The following is a 25,404-nucleotide window of genomic DNA, read 5'->3' on the forward strand; positions in this document are numbered from 1 at the left end:
AAGGTATACTTATTTAGAAATGTTTCTTTTAAAATTGTAAATATTCATTGTAGGTTTTCAAAAAGTCAACCAAATGCTGTTCATTTTTCAATAAAAAAATTAGAAATTCAACATCACTGTTACACCTTTAGATCGAAAACCAATCAGAAGCGGAGGTGGATATAAAATTTATAAAACTATTCGAAATTGTCAGTTGTCCTGAAGAGGCAGAGAAGCCGAAAGAAACGTCGGATGCGAAGACCAAAACGAAAAAAGAGAAAAAACCCAAAGATAAGGACACTCGGGCGAATGCGACATCGAAATTCTCCAATGAATTAAACGATTCCAAAATTGAGGCCATCAATGCACATTTCGAAACCTCAACAATACATGATGTCATTAACACAGAAACACTTAGATTAAGTTTTGCAATAATAACACAGTATATAAGGACTCTAAATGCCATTACATTTACTTTAGTAAAGTAATTTAACCAGGAATATGTGGCGCCACACTTTCATAAACATCATATTTACATTTCGTAAGTAGTTCGTCGATAGTTTCCGGCTGATTCTGCGACTTTGAAAGTCTACAACGCCTATTTTAATTTAATAAATTCGAACTTGAATTTCAAGTGAGATTTTATGTTAATTTTGTTAAACTGCTTAAAATCTATACTTTATTTATAGAAGAGTCTCATTTTTATCTCAAATATCCTGAGCCAACAGTATTTCAACCCCATAGTCAAAACATTGTGATTATTTATTTTGGAGCTCCCGAGCTTTTGGAGAAGAAAAAATCACCTAAAGGACAGAAAGTTAAAGGAACTAAAGGGAAAGGGGGAAGTGGTAAATCGAGCGAAAAATCTAGTGGTGAAAAGACAAATAAAAAAGTCAGTGGAAATAATAGAAAACAATATATTTCACAATATAATATATTTGCAGGAAATACATTTTTAAAATGTATCACAGTAATATGTAGTTTATATTAAACTAATTGCTACAGATTGATGTTTTCTTATATACGATTGAATTCCGCCCTGTAAAATAAAAATAATAATAACACGAACGGAAAAGCAATATTTAACTAACCTTAATTTTAACATTTCCTCAAAATACTTCTTGTATTCGGAAGAAAGTTCATCACTATTTACATAATCTTTTATTAGCTGCAAATTTTCTCCTCTTGATAAGAAATAAAATATATTCGCAATATTCCTCTTAACGTGATCTTCGTTGCATGAAATCGAATCGTCCTCGTATATAATTTTTATGTTATCTAGGTTGGCTATGAAAAACATTATATCAATAACCGAAAAAAGAAAAAACAACAAAACTCGTTCCATACCTAATATTTCGGGAATACTTTTCACCAAAGCTGCGTGAAAAACAGTACAATTCTTCTTTGATAGTTGCAGTAACTCGAAAACCATAGCATCAGTTATATTTTCTTCGCAAAGAGCGTTCGGCAAGGAAGACAACCACTGTTCGAACTTAGGTAACCTGAAAAATGTCAATGTCAGTTTAAAATGAATCAAAAACAGCCTTGCTTGATAATCAAATCATACATCTATATTACTTCTATCACTTACTTATTCAGGTGTGAATTATCATTGACCATAGATAATAAACGAAACAGGCACAGTCTGTCCTTATGAGATACATTCGCACATTCATAAAACGTTATCAGATTTTCTAACATCGTTCGTAAATCAAAACCGAAATAACGCCAGTCTTGCTGGTTTCCTTCGAAACATAGCCTGAAAAATCTGAGGAGACAAGAAATTTCCTCTTCCTTAAATGACTTATTTTGAAACAAGCATTCTGTAAATATATAAACATATAATATAAAAAATAACTAAATGTATTTTTCTTACTTGTAATAAAAGCTGTTATGGTATTAGCTTCCTTTTTGGAGCCATGTTTAACTTTAACAAAAATAATCGAATATAAATAACAAATCAACAAATTCTCTTTAGTGCATTTCGGGTCATCATTAGCATCGATAAAAAGGGCATTTGAACCTTTCTTCTTTCGAGACTTAGCTCCCAGTTGGCAGTAGGGGAAATCTGACAGAAGATGTAGCAAAAATTTCCTACCATGGCTAGTCAAGAAAACCGATTCCTAAATAAAACAATGTTAAAAAAAACATAATTAAATATTACCAGAATTCTTACCACACTGATATTCTCATTTTGAATTCTCTTCACATATTTCCACAGTAAATACAATATATTTAAAATACATGATAATAACATAGCGGTCTCTTCATTTAAATCAGTACTCTCTAAAAATAGATAACATATAAATAATATTATGGTTACCTTAATATTTAAGAGTGACTACCTGTTGGGGCCTTTTTTACCTTCCCCTCCGGCATTACCTCAAGCCAAGTTTCATGCAGTAATGGTATTAACGCAATGATATGTTGATTAAAATTATTTGTTTCCTTGCTAACTAAAGATACTTGATTAACAAATATATTTGCACTACTTTTTTCCAAACGTTCCGCATAATTATATTTATAAAGTCCAAATCTGGGTGTTTTTAAGGCATCCACACCTCTATTATAAACATTACCCACTGTATCTTCTTGGGAAATAATCATATTTAATATAGCATACAATCTGCTTAATACCTTTATCCTCCAAGCTATACTTGTCATTTTACTTCCCAGATTTAAGGTAAGAGTTCTTCCTACCTGGGAATCACTCCTCAGTTTTGAAATAAGTGACAAAAAATCTGGTAGCAACTTATCAGCTGTCTTGACAATTAAGCCACAGTCCATGTGAATAAAACAATCCAAAAACAATAACGAATCTTCTTGGATGTTCTTATCAATGTTAGTCATGGCACATCTTAAATTGGTTGAAAAATAGTCAAAAAATGGAACCAATTTTGAGTGTGGTATCTAAAATATATATATATATTAAATAGGTACATTTTTGAAATCTTATATAACCCCTTACAAAGCGTAACATCGTCTGTATACATTTCACTGCATCTTTTCGAACTTTATTCTCTTTATCCTGCATTAAAGAACTAATTGCCAAGCATATTGAAGACAAATGTTGTTGGACAACTTCTTCTGTATATACCTGAATTATATCTGCTAATTCTTCACAGGCTAAATGTCTAACATTTTCACTATAATGTTTAATTCTAGTAAGAAGGTCCTACATAAAAAAGTCAGTCTATAAAAACCCCTTATGTATATTATAATTCTTACCTTAACATTAAGTTTTCGTTTACTTAATATTTCTTCATCGTCCTTCTTTTTCAGCTGCTCGGGAATAACTATTGATTTGACTTTAAATGTAGTATTGGTTATATTTAAACCTTTGGGTAAAAACTTTGTTTTCGTTTGTTTCAACTTAGTCTTTGCCTTTTCGGCTTTCAAATCCTTCTTATGACGATGATTTTTACCCATATTAAAATATTTAAGTAAATAGGAGCGTTTTCAACCAGAACCGTACAGTACTTTGTTAAATATAAACTGTTTTCTTAAGCTAGCTCAGAATTTTAGGTTATTAATATAATGTTTACTTTTCCTCTTTTTAATATTTTGGCATGAATCCTTTGGAAATTAATAGGTTTTTTTTTGGTAATTATTTAAAATTGTGTATTAAAACGGGTAATATATTTTAAATAATGTATGAATTCTCAGCTAATTTATTTATTTATTAATAATTTTACTAATCAATTAGATTTTTATTTTCTTGGTTCTTTTGGTTTTTGTAATTTAATGTTGAGCATAATCGAAAATGTAATTTTATAATATAAAGATTAATCAATTTATTATTATAAAATAATTCTATATTATATTGTTATATATTTACATCACAATAAAATTATTTTCTATTTATTTGCTTTTGATTTGTATACTCAATATATGTCTTTAACCTATATTTGGGCACAATCGAAATATCTCGATTATTATCAATTATTACCAAAGAACAGTTAATTTAAAGATGATATCAGACAATATTAAAAGAAGTTTTTGACAAGCTAGCCCACAGAACAGGAATCTCAGTATTTTGTGAGCTAGTTACAAAGGCACAAAATATTTATTTATTATTGTTTTGTTAACTAAGATGATTATTTTGTTTATGAATAATTTTGTAAAACATGTTAGACATTTTCCTATAAATTCTAAGGGTTATTCAATATCCTTGGAACAATTTGTTCCTAAACATAATCCTGCCAGAGATGAGGATATTCAATTACTGGAAAATTTTATTTTTAATTCAAAGAGACTTTTGGTTTTAACTGGTGCTGGTATATCAACAGAATCAGGTAAAAGTCAAACTATTTATTATTCACTAAATTACAGTATCACTACATACAAAGATCAAAATCAACATATTCATCAAAATTCAAAATGAAGAAAATAAAGTTAGGCTGTCATAGGAATTCCCGACTATAGATCAGAAGTAGTAGGTTTATATGCAAGAACAAATCATAAACCTATACAGCATATGGAATTTATGAGGTCAAATGCTACAAGACAGAGATATTGGGCTAGGAATTTTGTAGGGTGGCCAAGGTATACTTATTTAGAAATGTTTCTTTTAAAATTGTAAATATTCATTGTAGGTTTTCAAAAAGTCAACCAAATGCCGTTCATTTTTCAATAAAAAAATTAGAAATTGATCATAAAATTGTACACACAGTTGTAACACAAAATGTTGACAATTTACACTACAAAGCTGGTAGTCAAAATGTGATTGAACTACATGGGAATGGCCATAGGTAAATAACAATTCTAATTTTTTTAGTACTATATTAACCTTATTTTAAGGGTTGTATGTTTGCAGTGTAACAAAATCTATGATCGGCATTATATACAAGAAAGATTAAAGAATAAATATGACATCGATTTTGATGCCATGACAAAAGTTATAGGTACTGATGGAGATGTTGCTGTCCCAGAAGTAATAAATGAACAAAAGTGTTAGAGACCAAATTGAAGATTAAAAGTGTTGTAGGAATTCAGTGCAAATTTTACAGTTCCAACATGTGAGTCTTGCAATGGTATTTTGAAGCCAGATATAACTTTTTTTGGTGCTAACGTACCAAAATCAAAAGTGGATAAAGTTAAGGAAAATGTGACTATGAGTGATAGCCTGCTAGTTTTGGGCTCCAGTCTTTCTGTATTCTCAGGTAAATGAAAGAGTGTTGTCTGTTATTGATATAAAGTCTAATGTGCTTATCTCTAGGTTATAGAATATTTTTACAAGCATTGGAGGAGGGTAAAAATACATGTATAGTGAATATTGGACGTACTAGGGCTGATGATCAAGTTAAATTGAAGATTGAGGCAAAATGTGGTGATATCTTACCAAAGATATGTTAAATTACTGTTATTAATATTCACAGTTGCTAGATTCAATAAAATGAATTCTAAAGATGAGGTTTTTGAATTGAAAAACATCATTCCACTTTATATATTTATTGTTTGTCTTTACAACACTAGTTCAACATTATTATAGATTTCTCTTCTAGTTAAATTTGTATTGTTGGTTTTTTTTTACTAACTGAACAATATTAACATTTGTTTTTATGGATTAGGAGAAATAAGAAACAGTCATCGCCATTTCTTTGTACTTGTCATTTATTATACCCCTTATCCTTACCATTAGTTCCATAAGTCCATAGGGGTATAGTTGTTTTCGTTGGCACAAAACAAAATCAGCCAGAAAAAACAAATGACATACCATACCGACATACTTCTAACACCGAGAGGAGAATATTTAAATATAGATATTTCAATTTTAGTAACAATAAAATTTAATTTTCAATATTTCTGTAACAATGTAAATTTCAAAACACAAACAATAAAATTTCCTGTTCACGATACTAACAAAGAATAAAAAACATGCTTCAAATGTCGTCGAGAGTACCGTTAAAGTTAAAATCCTCAATAGAAATCGAATCTCTTTGAACGAACAATCAGAAAAAAAAAACAATTGCGGTTGATTGCACTTGTTACATACGCTCTGCTCCACTAACACCCTAACACATTAAAGATCTAGGTTTGGATTTGATTAATGATGGCGTTTCCTGAGTTCTTCCAGCTGGAAACAGTACGTTGAACTTTAACTTGGTTTGTTTGTTCGTTTTATTTAGTACTCACCTCTCCTTCTTCGTCCACCGAGTCATCTTCGTCGTCACTGCCGTGTACTGAAGCTGCAGGGGTTGTGACACGACTTGAGCTAGGGCTGGGAGGCTCCGAGATCGGTCTGGGATACTTCAATGTACCTATGGAGTTTTCGATTTCCTCTACGTAATCAGGGAAGAGCTTGTGTAAGGCTTGCATTCGAGCTTGGCGATAGTACTGGAAATTAATATGATTAGTTGTGACGGATACTTACTCTCACTTAAACGGACAACTTACCACTCCCAAACTTCTCCAGTCCAACATGTCGCTTAATCTTTCCGTTCTGTTCCTCTGAATAATTCTCTGCCGACGACTGAGTCTACTGAAGTCATACATATAGTGAGCCAATTGTCTTACGGAATCCTCTAAACCAATATATCTCCTGTCAACAATGTAAATACCTGGAAAGGAAACGATTAACGCAAAAACCAACGACACTGACAACGCTCACCATAACTCTGAGGATCGGCTATGTGTTCTTGCATGAAACAACCAAAACCACTCAAATTGGTTGTGATACTTGGTATGCCCATCAACGTACATTCCGCGGGGGTATAGCCCCACGGCTCGTAATAACTAGGGAAGACGCCTAAATGGCAACCTCGCACGAATTCTTCATAGTCCAATCCGAATAACGGATTTGTCGAGTTCAAAAATTCCGGATGAAATACAATCTGTAAAGCACGGAATTTATCTTAGCTTCAAAACTACTAAATCAATTCGGCTTTTACCTTCACGCGATCGCTCGTTGTATTGAAGAGATTACACCTCCTAACGTGGCACAAAACGGGGTCATTCCAATCGTCTAGTCAATTCAATGAAAACAAATTAAATTAAGAAATCGGGCGTTTTTACAGCACGCTTAATTACCTACTATGTTGTGAGTTGTTACCGGTGGTAATCCATCTCTTTGTAATGAGAATATACAGCGCTTCAAACGCACCATTTCTTCTTTGGTTAACAAATCGTTGGCTGCAGGAAGTCGTCCGCTGGAAACATTTTTTATAAATTATAATCCTACATAAATATGATCAAAAATGCCACAAAGTTAAATAGATCCTACTAATGTCAGTAATTCAGATGTTTTCCAATGTCTAAAATTCAACTGTTTTAAATAACTTTCAAAACAGTTGTCATTTTGCTTTAAAATTATTCTCGTAACTTTTAAATATAGTTATTTAATTTAATTTCTATATGTAGAAATAATATTTATGTTTAATAAAGCATTAATAAAAAATAAGTGATAATTTCATACAAAAAGAACCTATAAATAAGTTTATATTATGTTATAAAAATATTCAATTGTCTGTCGTATCTTTCAATTCAGTTGCCAATTTCATTTAAAATATTTTTCTTGGGCTTAATTCATAATTATTTAGTTTAATTTCTATATACAAAAATAATTATAATTATTAATCAAATAATAGGGAACATTAATCGAGAAATCAATACGAGAACAACGTAAATATGTTTGCACCAGGTATGGTCTTCATAATATTTACCCAGTCAATTATGTACTTCATGCGACATGTCATTTAAAAAGTGTGCTTTGGATTGTTAAGGTAAATTATTTCAAGTTCTAGTTGTTTGCCCAATATACGAGGTAATCTCGAAAAATTCAGTTAACATTAATAAACCTCAGCATATTTTCCAACTGTTGACTCATTACTGATCTTCCATCATTTTTGGCGGCCTTGGCTATTTTTACCATTGACATAAAAGCGGTATCATTATAAATTTTATGACATCAAACTTTCTTTTGATGTGCTTTAGTTACAAATATAATTAAATAAAAACAGTAAAAGTAATACATATCGAAAACGCAACTCACTGACAGGTAAAATATGAGTTATGGATGTCAAATGTCAAAAACATCAACAATGTAACCATTGTTAAATGACAACTTTGAAATGACGATCACCAGATGGCAGTGATAAAGTAATTATCTATCGACAACCCTAAAAATAATTATTTTTCAACATATTTGTAATAATTTGTATATACATAAAAAAAATAATTTATTAAAATATGTATATATCAATAAACTAATAGTAAAAACAATGAAAACATGTTTACATTAGGCGTGGTTCTTAAACAAACATTTAACTAGCTAATATATTTTAAGCTTTGTGTGTTTAACAATATTTACTTATCAAACTGACTATTAACTTTATTTGACTAAGGTAAAATGAAACATACCAGGAAATATCACAAAGTTCTCAGTTTAAATAAAGTAAAATAAAAATACTCTATTAATCTCTTAATAATAAGTATAAAAATTTGCTTCCGTAGTTTTACTACAGATGGCCTATTTTAAATTAATACATTAGGATAAAGATAAAGGAACTTTTTTCAGTTTTACTCACTACAGAATTTTGTATCGACCAAAAAACAATTGAATTATTAGAACCACACCATTGATTGATGTTATCTTGGATGGATTAAGCTCATAATAAATTAAGAGTTCTACACGATTTGTTATAAAAGTGTATATATAATATTAACTGTTCTTAAAGAATTAGTTAAGAGATAAAATATTATTCGCTAGTAAATAATAATGGCGTGTTATTTTAATTAAAATGGCCGTTAAATTGCTCATTTGAATTTTCGGTATATTAATTTAATTTTTATGAATACGTATGAAGTTTCATGTCATCTGTCAATTCATTTGTTTCTAAAGCTGTTTAAAGTTGAACACCCAGTGTTGGGAAAAGCTGAATTTGCGTAGATATAGTCTATTCAAAATAACAGTGATATCACGTCACCACATTATTTAAATACATTAAATTGCCTGTCGCAATTTATAATTTTGTTTTATTATCAGGCAATATTTTCCTTCTTATTTTATCTTAACAAAAAAGTGATGAAATACTGTTTGATATGTTCGAATTTGCAACCGAATCAGCCTACAAAAGTCCGGCAAAATTCTTCAAAATATTGGTTATATAATAAAATTGTTAATTTCAAAACAAAATTCATCAACGACTGTTAAAAGTATGTAACTTCTTATTATATATAAGGAGATCTTATTATCATAATTGCCATCTGGATTAAAATAATTGACAGCTTGAAAGTTTATATTAAAAGATATCCGACTATTTTTTGATGATCCTTGCTCTTAATTGTAATTATATTTTCTACATTTGCAGACAAATACTTTTCATCAGTCCATGTTAAAAATCCACTGACAAAACATGTCTGCAACCATTCGTCTTCAGGATTATTTGGCATTTGTGGAGAATTAACTCTTCTTCGTTGAAGCTGCCTTTAGTAAAACAAGTAAGGGATAGTTGGATGAATTGGGTCAGATCAAGGTGGAACTAGAAGTGTTCATAGATGGAATCATATCTTTTCGAAAGAAAATTTGGAGTCTTTCATGAAGGAGCATTCTCAACACTTAAACCTATTTCGGCAGAAGTTCTCCAGGGACCACACCTGTATCTTCCTTACACCGGTGATATCCTAAAAACAAAAGAAACAGTACTTGGAATATTTGCTGACGACACAGTTCCCATGGCAAAAAAATCTGCCTATCTAGATCTGCCTATCTCCCTAAGGCTGTAGAAAAAGTAGCAGCCAACAAGATCTACAAATGGAGTAGAGACTGGAATATACAGCTTAGTAGCTCCAAACCTGTCCATGTTCATTTTGCGTTGCGGCGAAACGACAAAACCTGATTATATCACTTGACGGATGACCGATTCCTCAAGTAGAACCAGCTAGATACCTCGGAATACACCTGGATGGTAGGTTAAATTGGAAACATCATGTGCATGTAGACAAACAGCAGAGCAGATAAGACTCAAAGTCAAGCAACTGTATTGGTTAGTCAGAAGATACTCTCAAGTTGACTTAAAATAAAAAAAGTGGTTTATCAGTCAATCAATAAGCCAATTTAGACCTACGGGGTGCAAATATGGAATTGTACTAAAACATCAGACCAATTAGTAATCCTACGAACCTAAAACAAAGTTCTGCGGTTAATTATCAATATTTATCAATGGATACACAGAAGTGATCCAAGATTTCGCTTTAAAATATGAAATAAAGTTGCTAAACCACAGCAACGTGGAAGCAATGCAGATGCTGGACAACTTGCATAAAATCAGAAGATAAGTCCTATTGTAATTTGGGAAATATATACTGATGTATTAATCCTGTACTCACCTTGATTGTAAATTAATAAGTATATCTAATGTAAGATGTAATTAATAAAAAAATGGTGAGGTTTTTGTGGTGCTAGTACTTACTTGAGACACACTTCATACATTCTTTTTCCGATTTTATGCTGAATGTCGGCAATGGAGTCCCTCAAACTCTTCGTAACCGCATGTCCTCGGAGAGATTCAACATTGAAATTGTTCGTCTTGGTGGGGAAGATCATGAACGCCACTATCGTTATGTCGGTTTCTGATGACTAAAATCCACTCGACTTGAAAAACGACACATCGTCGTAAGTTAGGCTTACCTTCAGGTAATGATTCAATCTGGCCAGGGCTTCGATGAATATATCGGCACCCTTGTTCCCAAATTCGTAACGACCGGCGATGAAAAAGTACAGGGTCTTGTCCAGATCAAAATCGTAGTGTCTGCAAATGAATTGAATCTTAATAATAACCAGAAGTAATTATTAGTATGCATTTAATTCACAAGCAAGACAAGCGCGAGAAAATACATCAATATGTATACCTCAATTACACAATTATAATAACTTTTAGCTATAGTTTAAACTAAAGGTATATAAATTCCTATGGTTTGGTTCGCTTCAATCCCCTAACATCCTGCGCGCTGTCCAGTTGTATTGCTTCCACGTTAGTACGATTTAGTAATATTCTTTCGTGTTTTAAGGCGAAATCTTGGATAACTTCGCAAATCCATTTGATTTCCAGGTCATCGTGCAGTTTTTCGTTGGTTACGTAGCGATAGGCATTGGTAATCAATCAAAGAACCTTGTTTTCACAGTCTTGGATGACTAGTTGATTTGAATTTTTAGTGCAACCCTATATTTGCACCCCATATAAATCAACCTCTTTGAGTTTAGATCAAGTTGAGAGTATCTTGCAACTAACCAGTACAGTTTTATTTTGGTTCTAATATGTTTTGTTTGTTGTTGGAATGTCAACAGTGTAGAGCAGATATAGGAGAGTTCCTAAGACGCTAGCTTGTGGAACTCCAGCGGAAATAGTTTTAAATGTCAAGAAGGCCATTCCGTGCGATACTCTAAATTTTCTTCCGAAAAGGTATGATTCCAGCAGTTGACAATAGTTGCGCCGTAACAATTTGCTCATCTTACAGATTAATCCCAAATGCCAAACCCGATAAAAAGCTTGTGAGACATCCAGGAATATTACAGGGTAGTATTTATTTTCCTCAAAAGCTTTTTCAATAGCCGCAGTTACTCTGTGCACTTGTTGAATGGTGATTTCGAAAACCAAACTGGAAATCTGGTATTATCACAAAATTTTTAACACGTTTATATATTAGTTTCTCAAATAGTTTTGATATTGCAGGTACCTTAGTGCAAACTATAGCTATAAGTTATTATAATTTTATAATTGAGGAATACATACTGATGCATTTTCTCGCACTCGTCTTGCTTGTGAATTAATAAAAGTACAAATGAAAAGTAGTAATAAATTATTTTATACTTAAGATTGTACTAAGCGTATCTAATAAAGATGTTATAAAAAAAAATTAGTATGCTTTTGCGTACCCGTAAAAGTGGCCTCTGACAAACTCGTGGATTTTTTCCTTAGACAAGGCGTGCAAGTTCTGAAACTCGTGTAGAGCTGAAAATTTCTTCACGTTGAGACCGTTGGGCGTGATGACGTCAGGCTTTCTTTTCAGTAAATGTTCTGCTTCGTATCCTGACGAAAAAAACTCATGTTACTTGGGGAATTTTCGAAATAACGAAATCAACCTACCTGTGATATCTGAAACAGTGGTAAATGTATGAGCCAAATGGGTCGCCGCTCTTTCCATGCAGTATCGATGATATATTTGACGCTTTCCTGCCTCCTCATCTACTGCAAACTACAATTAGATGCATAGCCGCGTTAGATAAAGAAACTGCGTCATTCAACTGTTTCGACATACATAAAGGTATGCACACCCATATATATATATATATATATATATATATATATATATATATATCGAATATATAATTTAAAATAAGACGTACAACTATTTTCGTTTGTTTCCTCAATACTAATTAATGATTTTGGGGCCAGATATAATAATCCATGTAATTAAGAAAACTAATTAAAATAATAATAATATATAGCCCTTCCAATAAAACAGCCAATACACGTCATCATAGTCTATTCAAAGTTTTTTTGTACATACGTCATTAAAATGTTTAATGTCTATAGAATCAGACAATATTTTCCTTTTCATTTTATTCTGGCTAAAAAGAGACACAATGTTGTCTGATTAGTTCGAATACGTAAACGAATGAGCCTATCAAAGTAGTCCGATTGTCAGACGTATGCAAAATTCTTGTATGCAATAGTGATAAGAGGTTATAACTCTGGCTGTATAATTAACTGTAGTTTTTAGATGTACTATAATGTTAAACTATATTTGATAACACTTTTGTTCAATTGTTTTATTTAAATAAGAATGTTGTTGTATGCTAAAGCTAAACTGTTTTGATGTCACAAATTTAAATGACGTATTTACAAAATTACTTTGAACATACTATAGACCTAGTTACTAGTAATCTTTAGTGTTGTCACTGAAACAGCTATATCTCTGAAAATAATTTGAATTTTAAAAAATCCTCTCAAGGATATAATATAATATATAAAAAAAACTCTTCCAATAAGTACACGTGCGCACATCTAAGTCCCCGAAAAATGCCGATTTGAAGTACTCGGCAATAATCGGCTCATGACGGACGGTGTCATTTGAGTTTTGTTAAAATTATTAAAGTTTTGATATTCGAAAATAATACCCCTCTCAATATTATTGTTTAATATTTATATTTGTTAATTTAATATTGTTTATTTTAAAGTTTTTGGCAGTGCAATTTTCAGCAACATATTTATGAATGTCAGATTTGTTCCAAAACTATACAGTTGCGACAAAAATGACAGGCGTAGTATGACATTAAGTAATCTGTTTAAAACATTAATTAACCAAGGAAGAATGCTAGAGCATTAAAATCGATAGGGCCCTGGATTCATTAGATGAACCTAGTAAATATTAGAACAACCTAATATAAATATGTTCACAAAACATGAGAAGGTAAAAGAAAGTATGGAATTAATATAATTTCACAGAAACTATACAGAATTTTACGCCGAGTCGAATGATTGTATAATAATTTTGGTTCAACCTTCGGCTTTTGAGATATACAGCGAAAAGAATATTATCAAAAAATTAGTGGATTTTTGTTTATATCATATCTGAAAAAATATAAATTCTAAAACAATTTCACAAGGATTTTCGTTTCTTTGCACTGAAAATATATTTTGAGAGTTTTATCTTTATCCGAGCAGTAATTTTTATTACACTATTTATTACATTATTTTACGCTGAATCGAATCACAATACAATAATTTTTATGCAAACTTTAGATTTGATTGAAGATATACAATGAAAAATATATTTATATAAGTATATCTTAAAAAATATATATGCTAAAACAATTTCACAAGGATTTTCGTTTCTTTGCCGTCAAAATATATTTTGAGAGTTTTCCATATATAGATAGTCGTGATTTTTAGCTATTTTCAAGTGTTTTTGCTATTATTTCCGTTAAAAGAATCACAACTTAATGAAAATTACAGTGGTCGTAAAGAATTTTACGTTGAATCGAGTGGTAGTACAATAAATTTTATGTAATATTTTAAGCAAGAAATACAATGAATTTTTAATCAGTTTTCATGTTTTCTACTGTCATTTCCGTTGAACTAATCATAAGTTAATAAAAATGACAGGAATTTTAATCGAGTGGTTGTATAAAAGGGTTGAAGTATCCTTCAGTTTTTGAGATATACAGTAAAAAGTAAATTTTTCAAAAAATGATTGCATGTTTCTTTAAATCACATAAGCATAAAGTTTATGAAAATGACAGGGATTGTAAAGAATTTTATAAAAGAGTATAAATAATGAAAATCATGTGGCCTCTTTAAAATATCGAGAGCATTCTTTTTTTTGTAATGTAGGTGTAACAAATGAATATTGCAAAACATTAGATACCGCCTACCTTGACCCGAGTTCATCAGATCAGTTCAGATCGGCAAAGATCGGACACGCTAGGACGCATTACCTTGTGGTAACTTTTTCATACCTTGTCTAAATTATTGTAGAAATCTGTACTACCAGCACACAGATATCTACCCAATAGAGTGGCGTGTGTAGTGAAAACTGTGGCTACGTTAACATGTCTCGTACGCAATGCAATCAGGCCAACGCCAGCTTGCCATTCGTGGAAGTGCGTAACGATTTTGGGTGGAGTACCATCGCCATCTTGTTCAGCACAATTCCGAAACTACAACAAAATCGTATGAAGGAGAAACGGTCACGGTGATGGAAACTGTTACTGGATTTACCTCGGCTATAAAATCAGCTACCATATAACCCAAAATAATAGCATCGTTGGCTTCAATGTCCAAATGCGGTACCCCGATATTAGTCTTGTCCCAGAGCTCCTGCTTGAACTCATCCAGTTTCCAGGCGGCGCTCCCCACATCGAACAGACATATCTGAGGGTTACCGTCGACCAACCAGCGACCCGTCACTATCTGCAACGATAATAAATAACAATAATCCGGATCCGCGCGGTTAAAAGCGTTCGAACCTTGAAACCCTTACTGCGACAGGCGTCTACCGCCCGGTTTAGAGTGTTCGTAGCCAACGGACCCTCTTCCACCTCGGTCCTGGCACATTGTTCCTTATAAGGACCCACCAAACAATATTGGTCGCCCATTTCTTCGGTCGATATGTAGGTCTTTGACCTGATTACAGTATAGATGCCGCCAACTGGAATTAATAAACATGGTTAATTAGTTTTATGTCTCGCTCAATTGTTATACACAAGTGAATTGGCCTTCTGTTATTATTGTGAGATTTCTCTCTTCTGGTAATCAAGTCAATTTTGCGTGTAAATGTAGGGTGGACTGAAGGAATATCGATATAATTGAAAATAAGTATCGATATTTTTTGTTCGCGGATATATCGATATTTTTTTCTAAACATCGAAGTCGGAGGAAAGAATCGACTTGGGAGACCGGATACAGACTGAAGAGGAACTGAATTTTGAGGTGGACAAGTTCATCAAAGATATTCAGCCCTCAGCGTGGCAAAATACCCAAAAAAAAAAACAGACGGAAACTAGAGTGTAATAACTACCATAAAGAAATCTTAGAACTAACAACAGAAAAAAAGAAGGAGGAAGAAATGGCACTATCAAGAGCTTGGTATGATAAAACTAAGCTGAATAACAATAAAATATCTGAACAAATGAGATATGAAATTAAACAACTAAAAAATGACAGCATGAGTGAATTTCTGCAGCCTACATCTACAGAACACCTCTAGAGAATGTTTCAAACCCTTACAGCGAATGAAAGTAAATCATTACCCTGTGCCATTTGTTCCATTCCAAAGCCACCTTATGAAACAGCGTCATACCGTCATAAAATATTTAAATTATACAAATAATACTATTGAAAAGGATTAAACAAACCATTGAAGAAAAATATATTCACAGAAATGTGGATAATGTCATAGAAACATCACAAGAAGATAATAAAGTTTGTTCTGCAATATTTTTAGTTGTTGCTCAACCTTTCGATATAGTTTGGCATGATGGTTTAAAGCATAAAATTAAAATGCTTCTCCCTGACCAATATTTAAACATTTTAGAATCATATACAGCTAGACATTAGAAACAGCTATTGCCGAAATACAATGCTGGGCAGAAAAATGACGCATAAATATTAATCAAACTAAATCAGTGCTTATTGGCTTTACAAACAAAATAATCAAACACAAGCCAATCAACTTGTCGACAACAACAAATCAACAAGTAATCCCGTACGGAAAGACGGTTAAATATCTTGACACGACCCTTGATGTTAAAATAAAGTGAAATCCACACGTTAAGAAAAAATATAAAGAACTTAAGCTGAAGTACAAAAAATCTACTGGCTATTGGGTAGATATTCAGCTCTGTCAGTATATAATAAGCTTTTGCTTTGCCAATAAGTCCTGAAACCAGTGTGGACTTATGGTGTTAAATTTTGGGGCAATATCAGCGAAAGCAATAGAAAGATCATTCAAAGATTCAATTCGAAACAAGTTATTTCGAGGTATTGTTGATACTCCATGGTACATTCGTAACGACAATCTGCACACGGATAGAAGATAGAAGGTAGAAATTGTCGATAATGATATTAAGGAATGTGCCCAAAGACATGAACAGGGGCTCCAACAGCACATCAATGTTGATATTATAGTGCACTTTAAAAATAGTGAGATAGTTGTTAAGTCGAAAGTGTCTACCGTAGGATAAGAACTTTGTAATTTTAAAAAGATAATGTTTTGAAGAATTTTGTGGACATTTGACAACAGTGTCGACCAGCACCAACACAAATTGAATTTTATAGACCGATCAGGTAGCATTCTGTCTCTTTTTAGCTAAGGCAAAATAAGAAGGAAAAATATTCTCGGAGTTTAAAACGAATATTACATTTTTACAAACTGCATTTGGAAGTATATTGGGCATCATCCACGACGCACATTGGCTGTTTTATTGGAAGGGCCACAAAAATGAAATTTTAAATACAAATTGAAATTAATGTTTTTGGGACTTGAGACTATTTTTTTTATTTCACTTATTTCACGCCCTTTAGACTAATATAAATTGGGCGAGAAATACAGATCTTTCTCAAAAGAGTTCAGCGCCTGTAACAAGAAGTAAAAAAGAACAACTCAGTGGGAGAAAGTGTGCTCTAGCTTCTTTATTTACACATCAGGTAAATACATATAAATAAATATTTCCTTAATATATCTCACATAGCTCGTTTAAATCCCCCTTATTGAAAATTCCTATATATAGATTCTATATCTGAAGTGAGAATTCGAGGGTCGCTCTTCCACTGCTACTGTTCATTGTTCACGCATGAAATTGAAATTCCAGATACGAAAACAACCAGATGTCAGACGGAATTGAAACTGGCAAATAAGACAGATGTTCCATATATTCGTACTTTAATTCATTCATCTTCGAGATGGTTTTTCACGCGGGGCGAGAAGGTTTAATGTTAACTTCTTCCCGGTCTTAACTCTTTTCGGAGTGGAAGTACTAAATTTACACCACCATTTACACACAATCTATTCCTTCTATCAGGATCATCCAAGTCTCATAAAAAATGCAAAAAGAATTTAAATTAATTACGAACTTTTGAAACGTAGATTACTTTTTCGCATACCTAATAATAACAATGCCAAGATAATATATTGAAATCGATTTAAAAATAAATAAGAACAAAACAAACATTAACATATTTACTCAATCCCATGATGCATGTTTATAGAAAAGATGAAAACGATTATGACTTCATTACATGAAAACGATAATGGAGTTAAGCCAACAACTTATTTTTATTCTCTAATATTAGTCCTGTTTTTAAGCGAAAAACTTATAGTTTTCACTTCCCCTAACATAATCCCCTGAAATAATATAAAACAAAAATACGGTGAAAGCGACATCAGGATATATTTTTGTTTTCATATTGCGATTGAATATTGATACATGATATTTAATGATAAAACCCAGAATATATATATGATAATTGTGAATAAATTAAAAATATATGTTATAATTTATCATTTAATGTAATTTAAATGAATAAATTCACTTTTTGTGTGTTAAATTTCAATAATTGAGTTTCGAACTTACCCTTGTTGGCGGCCTCCCATGCTACCTCAAAAGTCCATCTGTTTTGTTCTTCCGCAGTCATTCCCCTGTCCATACATGCTAGTAAATTAGAGTATGATTCCCCCCTATAGAACCTACGACTAGAGGAACGTTCTCGCGACATTTTGTCCCACCTTAGATACTACCTGTAAAACCCATTAAACAATTTAGCTCAAACCCGCACTAATTGTTTTCTTAGCATTGTAAAATAGTAATTTATTATCGTGTCTCTTAAATCCCCCCCGTGCCAACTTACTCTCTCAACCGAACGTACACGCGAGAAATTAGGATTAAAGAATCGTAAAAATATTGGTGTCTTTGAATTTATCTAGATAAAAGGTTTAAGTTGATATGAAAATAATTTAAAATTTATAAACACAATATCTGACGGCTTGTTTTTCGTTCAACGATAACTGATTCTATTTACATGCGATACGTATTTTATAATGAAATTAATTCAAATCAAGTAAAACACAATCATTAATTGTAGTATGCAAGAAAAAATATTAATAAAAAATCTCCAAGTAGGCATGTTGCCAAAAGGCCGAAAAAATAAATGAACCTCGCTCAATTTTTAATATATTCGCGATTGGGAATTTACGAAATCGCACAAAGTCGCCTAAATATTACTGTTCTTGTACTTACAACTTTTCAGTCACAAATTTTGAAAATAAAACCCCGAACCAAGTACTCAGTTTATGAATGAAAAATTTGAGACCTCGACCGAGCCAACGTTTGTTAGTAAACTTCACAAGTAAAGTAATAAATGGAAAATAGTGTAACCCGCAAAATAGACAGTGATACCTACTATTATTTTGTGGAGCAAAATTTACTGGAACTTGTTCTGCAAGGTGACCTTTTTTATTAAATAACCCGCTTCGTTTAATAAGTGACTTACCCTTACACCATCATTAGTTAAATCATTTTATGTATAGTTCATAAGGGGAAAAGAGATAGAACTAATCGGGCACCATATCACGTCAATAACTGAACATCAAAATTTTACTATAAAAGACAAAATATTAGTCTCTAGGTTACAAATAACACGATAATATCAAAATGCCAAATATTATTTATATAAAACATGTTGCAATATCAAACATATTTTGAATAAAACTAAAATAGTTCACATATATCGACGTTAGAGAGTAACTTCAATGTCGTAGGAACACGAAGCTAGCTGTAAACTGTCAACAATATAAAATTTAATATATAGGTTAATTAAACATTTTAAAAATGTCTTTAAAGTCGGATCTTGTTCAACTTTTAAAACCGTATTATTTAGTAAATATTATATTAAGTTTATCTTACGTTACTCTGAAACGGATACCGGGAGTATGCAATTATTTATTTAGTACCGATAATTGCGAATTCGAAGGTGTAAGTTATATTTAGACTTTGAAAATTAGTTCGTTAACTTAAAACATTTTTTCAGAGGGAAACCGAGATCCTGTTCTTCCTAATTATCGTCGTCATGATGAGAACGAGGAAGGCAGGAAGTGTGACAATGATCAACTACTTATCATCCAGTTTTATTTATACTAAAATTGCCAACTTAATATTATGGTTTAATGCTGATTATTTGATGGGAATCATTTATGGAGTTATATTTATTTGTATGTCATACTAGGAATATAGTACAACAATAATTGTATAAGATTTTATTTTAGTGGGGGCTCTTTTGGTGCCAGAACCAACTTACTCAGGACCAACCAAAGTTACATATTTTCGAGGAGAGCAAAGCCTTTCAGAACAGTTGTCTACTGACAATTCTGTTTGGCTAGTAGCATTTTACACAGCATGGAACCCAGCCTGTGTTAATTTCGCCCCAATATTTGCAAAATTAAGTGTAGATTATGGTAAATAACCATATAACTTATCTTTACATAAAATAACTATTATTCCTTCAAAGGCCTCAATAATCTAAAATTTGGAAAAATTGATATTGGCAGATATCCAGAAGCTGGTAAAAACTATCATGTTAGTGACAGTAGTATGAGTAAACAGCTACCTACAGTTATATTATTCCAAGATGGTATTTATTTTGTTTAGCTTTAATTAATTTGATTGTCATAATAATAAACATATTTTATAGGAAAAGAAGTAATAAGGAGGCCAACAGTTGATTCCAAAGGCAAATTAGTAAAATTCCTTTTCTCTGAGGAAAATATTAAACTAGCGTTCGGATTAAATAATTTATACGAAAAAGCAAAGACTGAATTAAAAGACAACAGTAAAGTGAGCAATGGTGACATGAAAAAGGTCAATTAGACTTTTTTAAGATGTAGGTTCCTTCAAGAAGAATTAATATGTAATAGGAAAATGAGGAAGCAGTTAAATTAAGTGAGTAATCCTCTTTACTGCTTTTTTCTAGTATTAGCAACATTTATTCAGTTTTGTAAACTTGAGTAATATATAAAGACATAGTGGAATGTTAGCTATGATATTCATTTGTGTTAGTGCAGTGCTTTTATGTTGTGTTATTTATTGTTTAAATAAAATATTTATAATTTAAAATGTTTTACTGATATAGTTGAGAGGTAGAGAAGAGGTTGTTTAAAACAGTGAAGTATTTACTACTATTTAACAGTAAACAGTAAGTCCTGGGTTTGACACAGGTGGTGGCACCTTCCTAAACATAACCTGATAATCCTAACCTTCAAATGCCACCGGCAAAAATTTTGAATTTGAATCATTTGAAAGTATGCTATAGTTTAGTTATAGGTTAATAAGACAAAGCATTATGTCAAGTTAATAGAAACGAAGGTTAAATTGAAAAAAATTGATTTGCTACCAACTATATGCAACTCTACATACTAGAAATAATGAATTATGCCAGTTATTACCTATTCGAAAAAAAGGCTGAATTAAAAGTGCTAGAAAGTAATATTAGCCAAATTTTTAATAAAAAAAACGATATATTACTTGATTTGAAAAGAACTATAGCTGTCGATCATATTAAAATAAAAGACAGAAAACTGATTAATAACACTTCAAATATAATTTGCTAAAAATATTTAGAATTTTATCATTTTTCAATACTTGAAATTTTAAGTCAATATACCTAAGTATTAAATATCTGTCAGAGTACGAATATGTCATTATTATTATTTTTAATCACTTTTAATGTCTGTTACATACAGGAAATCATTTTTAAACAGTTTGTATTTTTAAATTGTTTTTATCTAAACCTAACAAGTTGATTAAAAGGTCACCCTAATCATAATTTATTAGATAATAATAGTTAACATAACAAAGATAATAATGGTAACGCAACTATGATAACTATAAGCAAAATTCAAACCGTTATAGAAATTTTACATATGGAAAAGCTATTCTGTTAAAAGTACGTCTTGTAAGAAATTCATATCAATATATAAGCTATTTTTATTTATAAAGATGGTAACTGATTTGACTGACTTTTTGGATCGAATTTGTTCAATAACCGCATAGATTAAGAAGTACATATGCAAATTTCAAATCAAACAGGTTCTATGGTTTGAGATCTCATAATGAATAGTGTTGTATTGTTTATTCTTATTTAATATATTACTTATAAATTATAATATCAAATAAAAAATGAAGAACTATTAAATTTTTTCTGCTCTTTTTTATCTTGGTGAAATGCAATTGTATGTTGTGTAATTAATGATGAGGGAAGGAAGAAGCTATTTAAAACAACAGAGCATTACAAACAATTTTTGTTTAATTTAAAAAATAAATAATTACAATATATTTAATGAATAACGCTGGAGTCATTCTGAATCACTTTCTGGTAGTATGATATTTAAAACTGAAGCTGTGTATGTGGGATCAAACGACCTCTTAAATATAAATTTTGCCTTTTTTGCTCGAGGACTTTCTGGACTACCAGGCACCAAATCATGGGAAAAGCTCTTTTGTTCTATATTATTTTTGTTTTCAATGACAGTATCTTGTAAAATAAACAGTTTGCTCGCTTTCTTGGGAGGTTCATTTTCACGTTCTTTCGTTTGATTTAAATTATTAGTAACCAAGTCCAGGGATGGCGCCTTAATGAGACTTGAATTCCCTGTTGACCGCTTTATCTTATTGATATCATCATCATCAAAGTCCTCCCAATTCTCATTAGCCAAGGCATGCAAATCTTCACTTGTAATGTTATGAGTCTGATTTACCTTAATTTAACAACAGTGATTATTTATCTCAAAAACTAAACTTTAGTCTTACCTGTGTAATTTTGGTGGGTAATGATGCTGCTGTAAAAGTTGACTGACCATCACTATACGGATTTAATGTGGCCACAAGAAAACTTATTTCAAAAGTTGGATTTTTCGTCACAATTAACAAGGGTCTAAAACAAATACAAGAGAACATATTAAGGATACACCAAATAAGGAAATTTAATTTTGTCTTACTTGCCACCTTTCTCAAAATACATCCCAATATTCAAATTTAATGCATCTGCAAAGTGTATAGCTGTACGAAAAGGTTTCAATGAAAAGTTAATAGTTGTTTCTTCATCCACCTGAAATATTGAAAACTCTGAACTGTTCAGGCTCACTTGGCTTCTTACAAATTTTGGTTTATGGGGAACACCTAAAATTATTATTTCAAGATATAATTCATATTAGCAAAATATTTCTTATTACCGACACAATAGTTTCTTACGAGAACTTTGTTCTTTGCTATTTCAAGTGTTATATCATCATCAGAATTACTGAACAGCGTCAGTAAGTTATTATAAAAGCTACTGGTCGCACATATATTATTATTTCCAAATTGAGAAGAATTCTTTATTGTTAGAGTTTCAGGGTTCATCAAGCAAAGCACATGACTCATTATAATATCATCACATTTGTACTTGATTTTGAATTTAATGACATCACTACAAGAATCATATTCCATTTTGAAATAATCTAGCTAGAACAGTAAATGATTAGTTATTAACCTGAATCAAAGAAATTATTATATTGAAATCCGAGTTATTTACCTTTTTCTCTAATTGTGTTCCCTTGAATAAAGGTAGGAGGGTTTTCATATGTATCTTACAAGATACAGCAAAATTTTCTTCATTTAATTCACTTTCCTTAACATCATATTGAGAAAAGAAACTGTCCAACAAATGAAACCTGGCACAAACAGTTTTACACTGATTAAATGTTGTAAACACCAGTTTTTCTAAGTGGGCTTCAATAAATAACTCATCTCCAATCTTCGCTAAAGCTTGAATGCCTCTGCCTAATACTATGGTCAAAAATAATAATGTGTTTTGTATCATAGATATCAAGAAGCTTATAACTGTTCCAAATTACCTTTGACGTTCAACCCAGGAATAATACAATTCATTTTCAAAAACTAATTTGGTCCAGCTAAAAGTAATTATGTGAAACAAATGTTTAAAACGCATATTCAAAATAACATTATTTAAAACAACAAAATCGAAAGCTGCTGTAAAACTTCCACTACGGAAAGCAGCTTTGATGATATCACAAAATATTGAGAATTAATCCTCTGTATATCTGTATTTTGTGGATGTTGTCAAATAATATTAAATGCTTAGCCAATTAAACAGCCGTATTCCAATTCAAATGATTGTCAACTTTTTCAAGTGTCAATTTCATTATGAAAATATAGGTTATATATAGGTGCCTATCTTCATAGTATAAAGAAACCTATTTCTTTATTCTATGCCTATCTTAAGGCAAGATGTAAATATAAAAAAAGGGTTGATTGAAATGTTGGTTTACCTGTTTAATTTACTTAAAAATAAGTAAATAAACAATTCATTAATTAATTTAATTAATGTATAGGATGTTTATTTGCAAAACAATAAATATATATACGTTTTGTTATATATTTTTGAGAGAGAGAGAATAAATTAGAATAAATGTTGAAATGATCAAGAAAGAAAGAAAAAAAGTTGCTTTGTTGTAACTTCAATATCAAGTCTTAAATAATTCTTTGTAGAAATAAAATTTAAATTAAGATAAAATGTATCATTCAGAATATTTTTTTATATGTATGTTTTAATAATATGTCTCCTTTTTACCAACGAGGTTTTATCTGGACTGGACCTGCAGTTTAACGTGGGCTCGGAACTACGGTCCTCGGCATTAAGCCTACCGACTGCCGAGTGACCAACTTAGAAATCATCTCAGAAGACATCCGGTCTTACCCCGCCTGATTATTGGCGTGACTGGGATCATTTTCCTTGTCGGATTTTGCACTCTTGCCTAAGGACAATCACAAACAGAAATTTACAACCGTCCCCGCAGGATTTGAAACCGCGACTATCGCAACAGTAGGAGGACCGTCCTATCGCCTTTACCACTGCGCCAACCAAGCCAATGAATAAAAATTTAATTCTCCCTTAAAACTAATATGATTTAAGATGAATGGACAATATGAATGTATATACCACTTTTCAAAAATGTTTTTTATGTCATATTAAATATATTAATATACAACTTATACAAATACATACAAATTTTGATAGAAAATATTTGAACATTCCAAGTAGAATTGTTCGATTAAATAATCGAAATATATGAATTATGGTGAAATATATCATCTATTGCTTATAGCCATTGAGATATTTTAGGGTATAATCCGATTGTCAATTCTTATTGCTTGTAATTTGTTTAGTAACCCGTTTTTGAACGAGTATATTGTTGCTGTCGAATACTTATTTGAAGTTCAACTCAATTATTTAAATATTATTATTGATTGTGCCTTTAATAAAAATAATAAATAATCTGTAAAAATTCATTTGTGGAAAGTCGTTTCGGTATTATGATTAAATATACTGAGTAGGTCACGGGGTTATCTTACAAACTTAAATATTTTGATATAACTACACAGAAACTCTATGGATATAACATTGCATATCTGCTTAGGTTATATTCTGTCATATCTGCACAATATTTTTAATTTTTTGAGGCTGTATGTTTTTATGAAACCCCTCTGTCATGGAGACACAAAATAAGGATAATTCCTCAATATCTTTATATTTTTCGACTTCTCTACCACAAACTGTATTTAAGAAAGTGACGTTTGGTTATGAGTGATATAATCGAAATATCTATCGTAAGTGAAATACCATTCGATTTTTGTGATCGATATTTTATGACATATGTTCAGAGTTCTGTCATTTCTTTTCTGTTTTTTTGACAGATGTAATTAGATAATTTGGTTTTTGTAAGGAAATAAGCGAATAATTATTCAATTGTACTAAAAGTATTGATGGATAATGAATGAATATATACATTATAGTGTCAGTCATATAATATGATATATATGTCTCATATAAATGTATCAATTTTTCAATAGCTAATTACCTAATTTTATATTTT

At 31.2% G+C, this 25,404-nt stretch overlaps 6 protein-coding genes across 11 annotated transcripts in view; 3 read left to right on the forward strand and 3 right to left on the reverse strand.

Annotated features, from left to right (window-relative positions):
- LOC143192492 (uncharacterized) overlaps nt 1–985 on the forward strand; it is a 43,182-nt gene extending 42,197 nt beyond the window's left edge. The window contains exon 18 of the mRNA XM_076397871.1: nt 669–985. Coding sequence (XP_076253986.1) covers nt 669–970 — 302 coding nt within the window. The 3' untranslated portion in view covers nt 971–985. The remainder of the gene's footprint in view (nt 1–668) is intronic.
- On the reverse strand, nt 877–3,535 carry LOC143192496 (testis-expressed protein 10 homolog). Its single transcript, XM_076397880.1, has 9 exons — nt 3,208–3,535; nt 2,948–3,154; nt 2,325–2,889; nt 2,156–2,265; nt 1,856–2,102; nt 1,571–1,802; nt 1,327–1,481; nt 1,071–1,266; nt 877–1,018 (listed from the first exon to the last, which is right to left on the reverse strand). The coding sequence occupies exons 1-9, from the start codon at nt 3,406–3,408 to the stop codon at nt 997–999; spliced, it is 1,935 nt and encodes a 644-aa protein (XP_076253995.1). The 5' UTR covers nt 3,409–3,535; the 3' UTR covers nt 877–996.
- A 458-nt stretch (nt 3,536–3,993) lies between these two features.
- Nucleotides 3,994–5,388, forward strand: Sirt4 (Sirtuin 4). Of its 2 annotated transcripts, none has more exons than XM_076397903.1 (6): nt 3,994–4,274; nt 4,389–4,524; nt 4,575–4,730; nt 4,780–4,912; nt 4,967–5,141; nt 5,198–5,388. In XM_076397903.1, exons 1-6 carry the CDS (start codon nt 4,073–4,075, stop codon nt 5,332–5,334), a joined length of 939 nt encoding a protein of 312 aa, XP_076254018.1. In that variant the 5' UTR covers nt 3,994–4,072; the 3' UTR covers nt 5,335–5,388. The 2 variants fall into 2 exon arrangements, with proteins under 2 accessions (XP_076254018.1, XP_076254020.1); XM_076397905.1 differs by having other exon boundaries at nt 4,140–4,274; nt 4,329–4,524.
- A 26-nt stretch (nt 5,389–5,414) lies between these two features.
- GlyS (glycogen [starch] synthase) lies at nt 5,415–19,182 on the reverse strand. 4 transcript variants are annotated; one of them, XM_076397875.1, is made up of 16 exons: nt 18,969–19,144; nt 18,875–18,914; nt 18,053–18,212; nt 14,948–15,129; nt 14,700–14,891; nt 14,438–14,638; nt 12,063–12,171; nt 11,852–12,005; nt 10,607–10,727; nt 10,389–10,555; nt 7,009–7,127; nt 6,870–6,943; nt 6,590–6,812; nt 6,376–6,539; nt 6,115–6,315; nt 5,415–6,055 (listed from the first exon to the last, which is right to left on the reverse strand). In XM_076397875.1, exons 3-16 carry the CDS (start codon nt 18,192–18,194, stop codon nt 6,026–6,028), a joined length of 2,079 nt encoding a protein of 692 aa, XP_076253990.1. In that variant the 5' UTR covers nt 18,195–18,212; nt 18,875–18,914; nt 18,969–19,144; the 3' UTR covers nt 5,415–6,025. The 4 variants fall into 4 exon arrangements, with proteins under 4 accessions (XP_076253990.1, XP_076253992.1, XP_076253989.1 ...); XM_076397877.1 differs by lacking the exon at nt 18,875–18,914 and having other exon boundaries at nt 18,053–18,216; nt 18,969–19,182; XM_076397874.1 differs by lacking the exon at nt 18,969–19,144 and having other exon boundaries at nt 18,053–18,216; nt 18,716–18,881.
- A 45-nt stretch (nt 19,183–19,227) lies between these two features.
- On the forward strand, nt 19,228–20,587 carry LOC143192511 (thioredoxin-related transmembrane protein 2 homolog). Of its 2 annotated transcripts, none has more exons than XM_076397907.1 (5): nt 19,228–19,450; nt 19,506–19,686; nt 19,729–19,929; nt 19,983–20,105; nt 20,166–20,587. In XM_076397907.1, the coding sequence occupies exons 1-5, from the start codon at nt 19,307–19,309 to the stop codon at nt 20,339–20,341; spliced, it is 825 nt and encodes a 274-aa protein (XP_076254022.1). In that variant the 5' UTR covers nt 19,228–19,306; the 3' UTR covers nt 20,342–20,587. The 2 variants fall into 2 exon arrangements, with proteins under 2 accessions (XP_076254022.1, XP_076254023.1); XM_076397908.1 differs by having other exon boundaries at nt 19,235–19,450; nt 19,741–19,929.
- A 1,171-nt stretch (nt 20,588–21,758) lies between these two features.
- On the reverse strand, nt 21,759–23,647 carry Rad9 (cell cycle checkpoint control protein Rad9). Its single transcript, XM_076397891.1, has 6 exons — nt 23,365–23,647; nt 23,043–23,296; nt 22,702–22,972; nt 22,468–22,648; nt 22,280–22,403; nt 21,759–22,227 (listed from the first exon to the last, which is right to left on the reverse strand). Exons 1-6 carry the CDS (start codon nt 23,396–23,398, stop codon nt 21,826–21,828), a joined length of 1,266 nt encoding a protein of 421 aa, XP_076254006.1. The 5' UTR covers nt 23,399–23,647; the 3' UTR covers nt 21,759–21,825.
- Between the last annotated feature and the right edge of the window lie 1,757 nt (nt 23,648–25,404).

The sequence above is a fragment of the Rhynchophorus ferrugineus genome, unplaced genomic scaffold, assembly GCF_030347505.1.
Source record: "Rhynchophorus ferrugineus isolate W39M unplaced genomic scaffold, kcgeb_rfMv2 rfM3, whole genome shotgun sequence".
NCBI classification, from domain to species: domain Eukaryota; kingdom Metazoa; phylum Arthropoda; class Insecta; order Coleoptera; family Curculionidae; genus Rhynchophorus; species Rhynchophorus ferrugineus.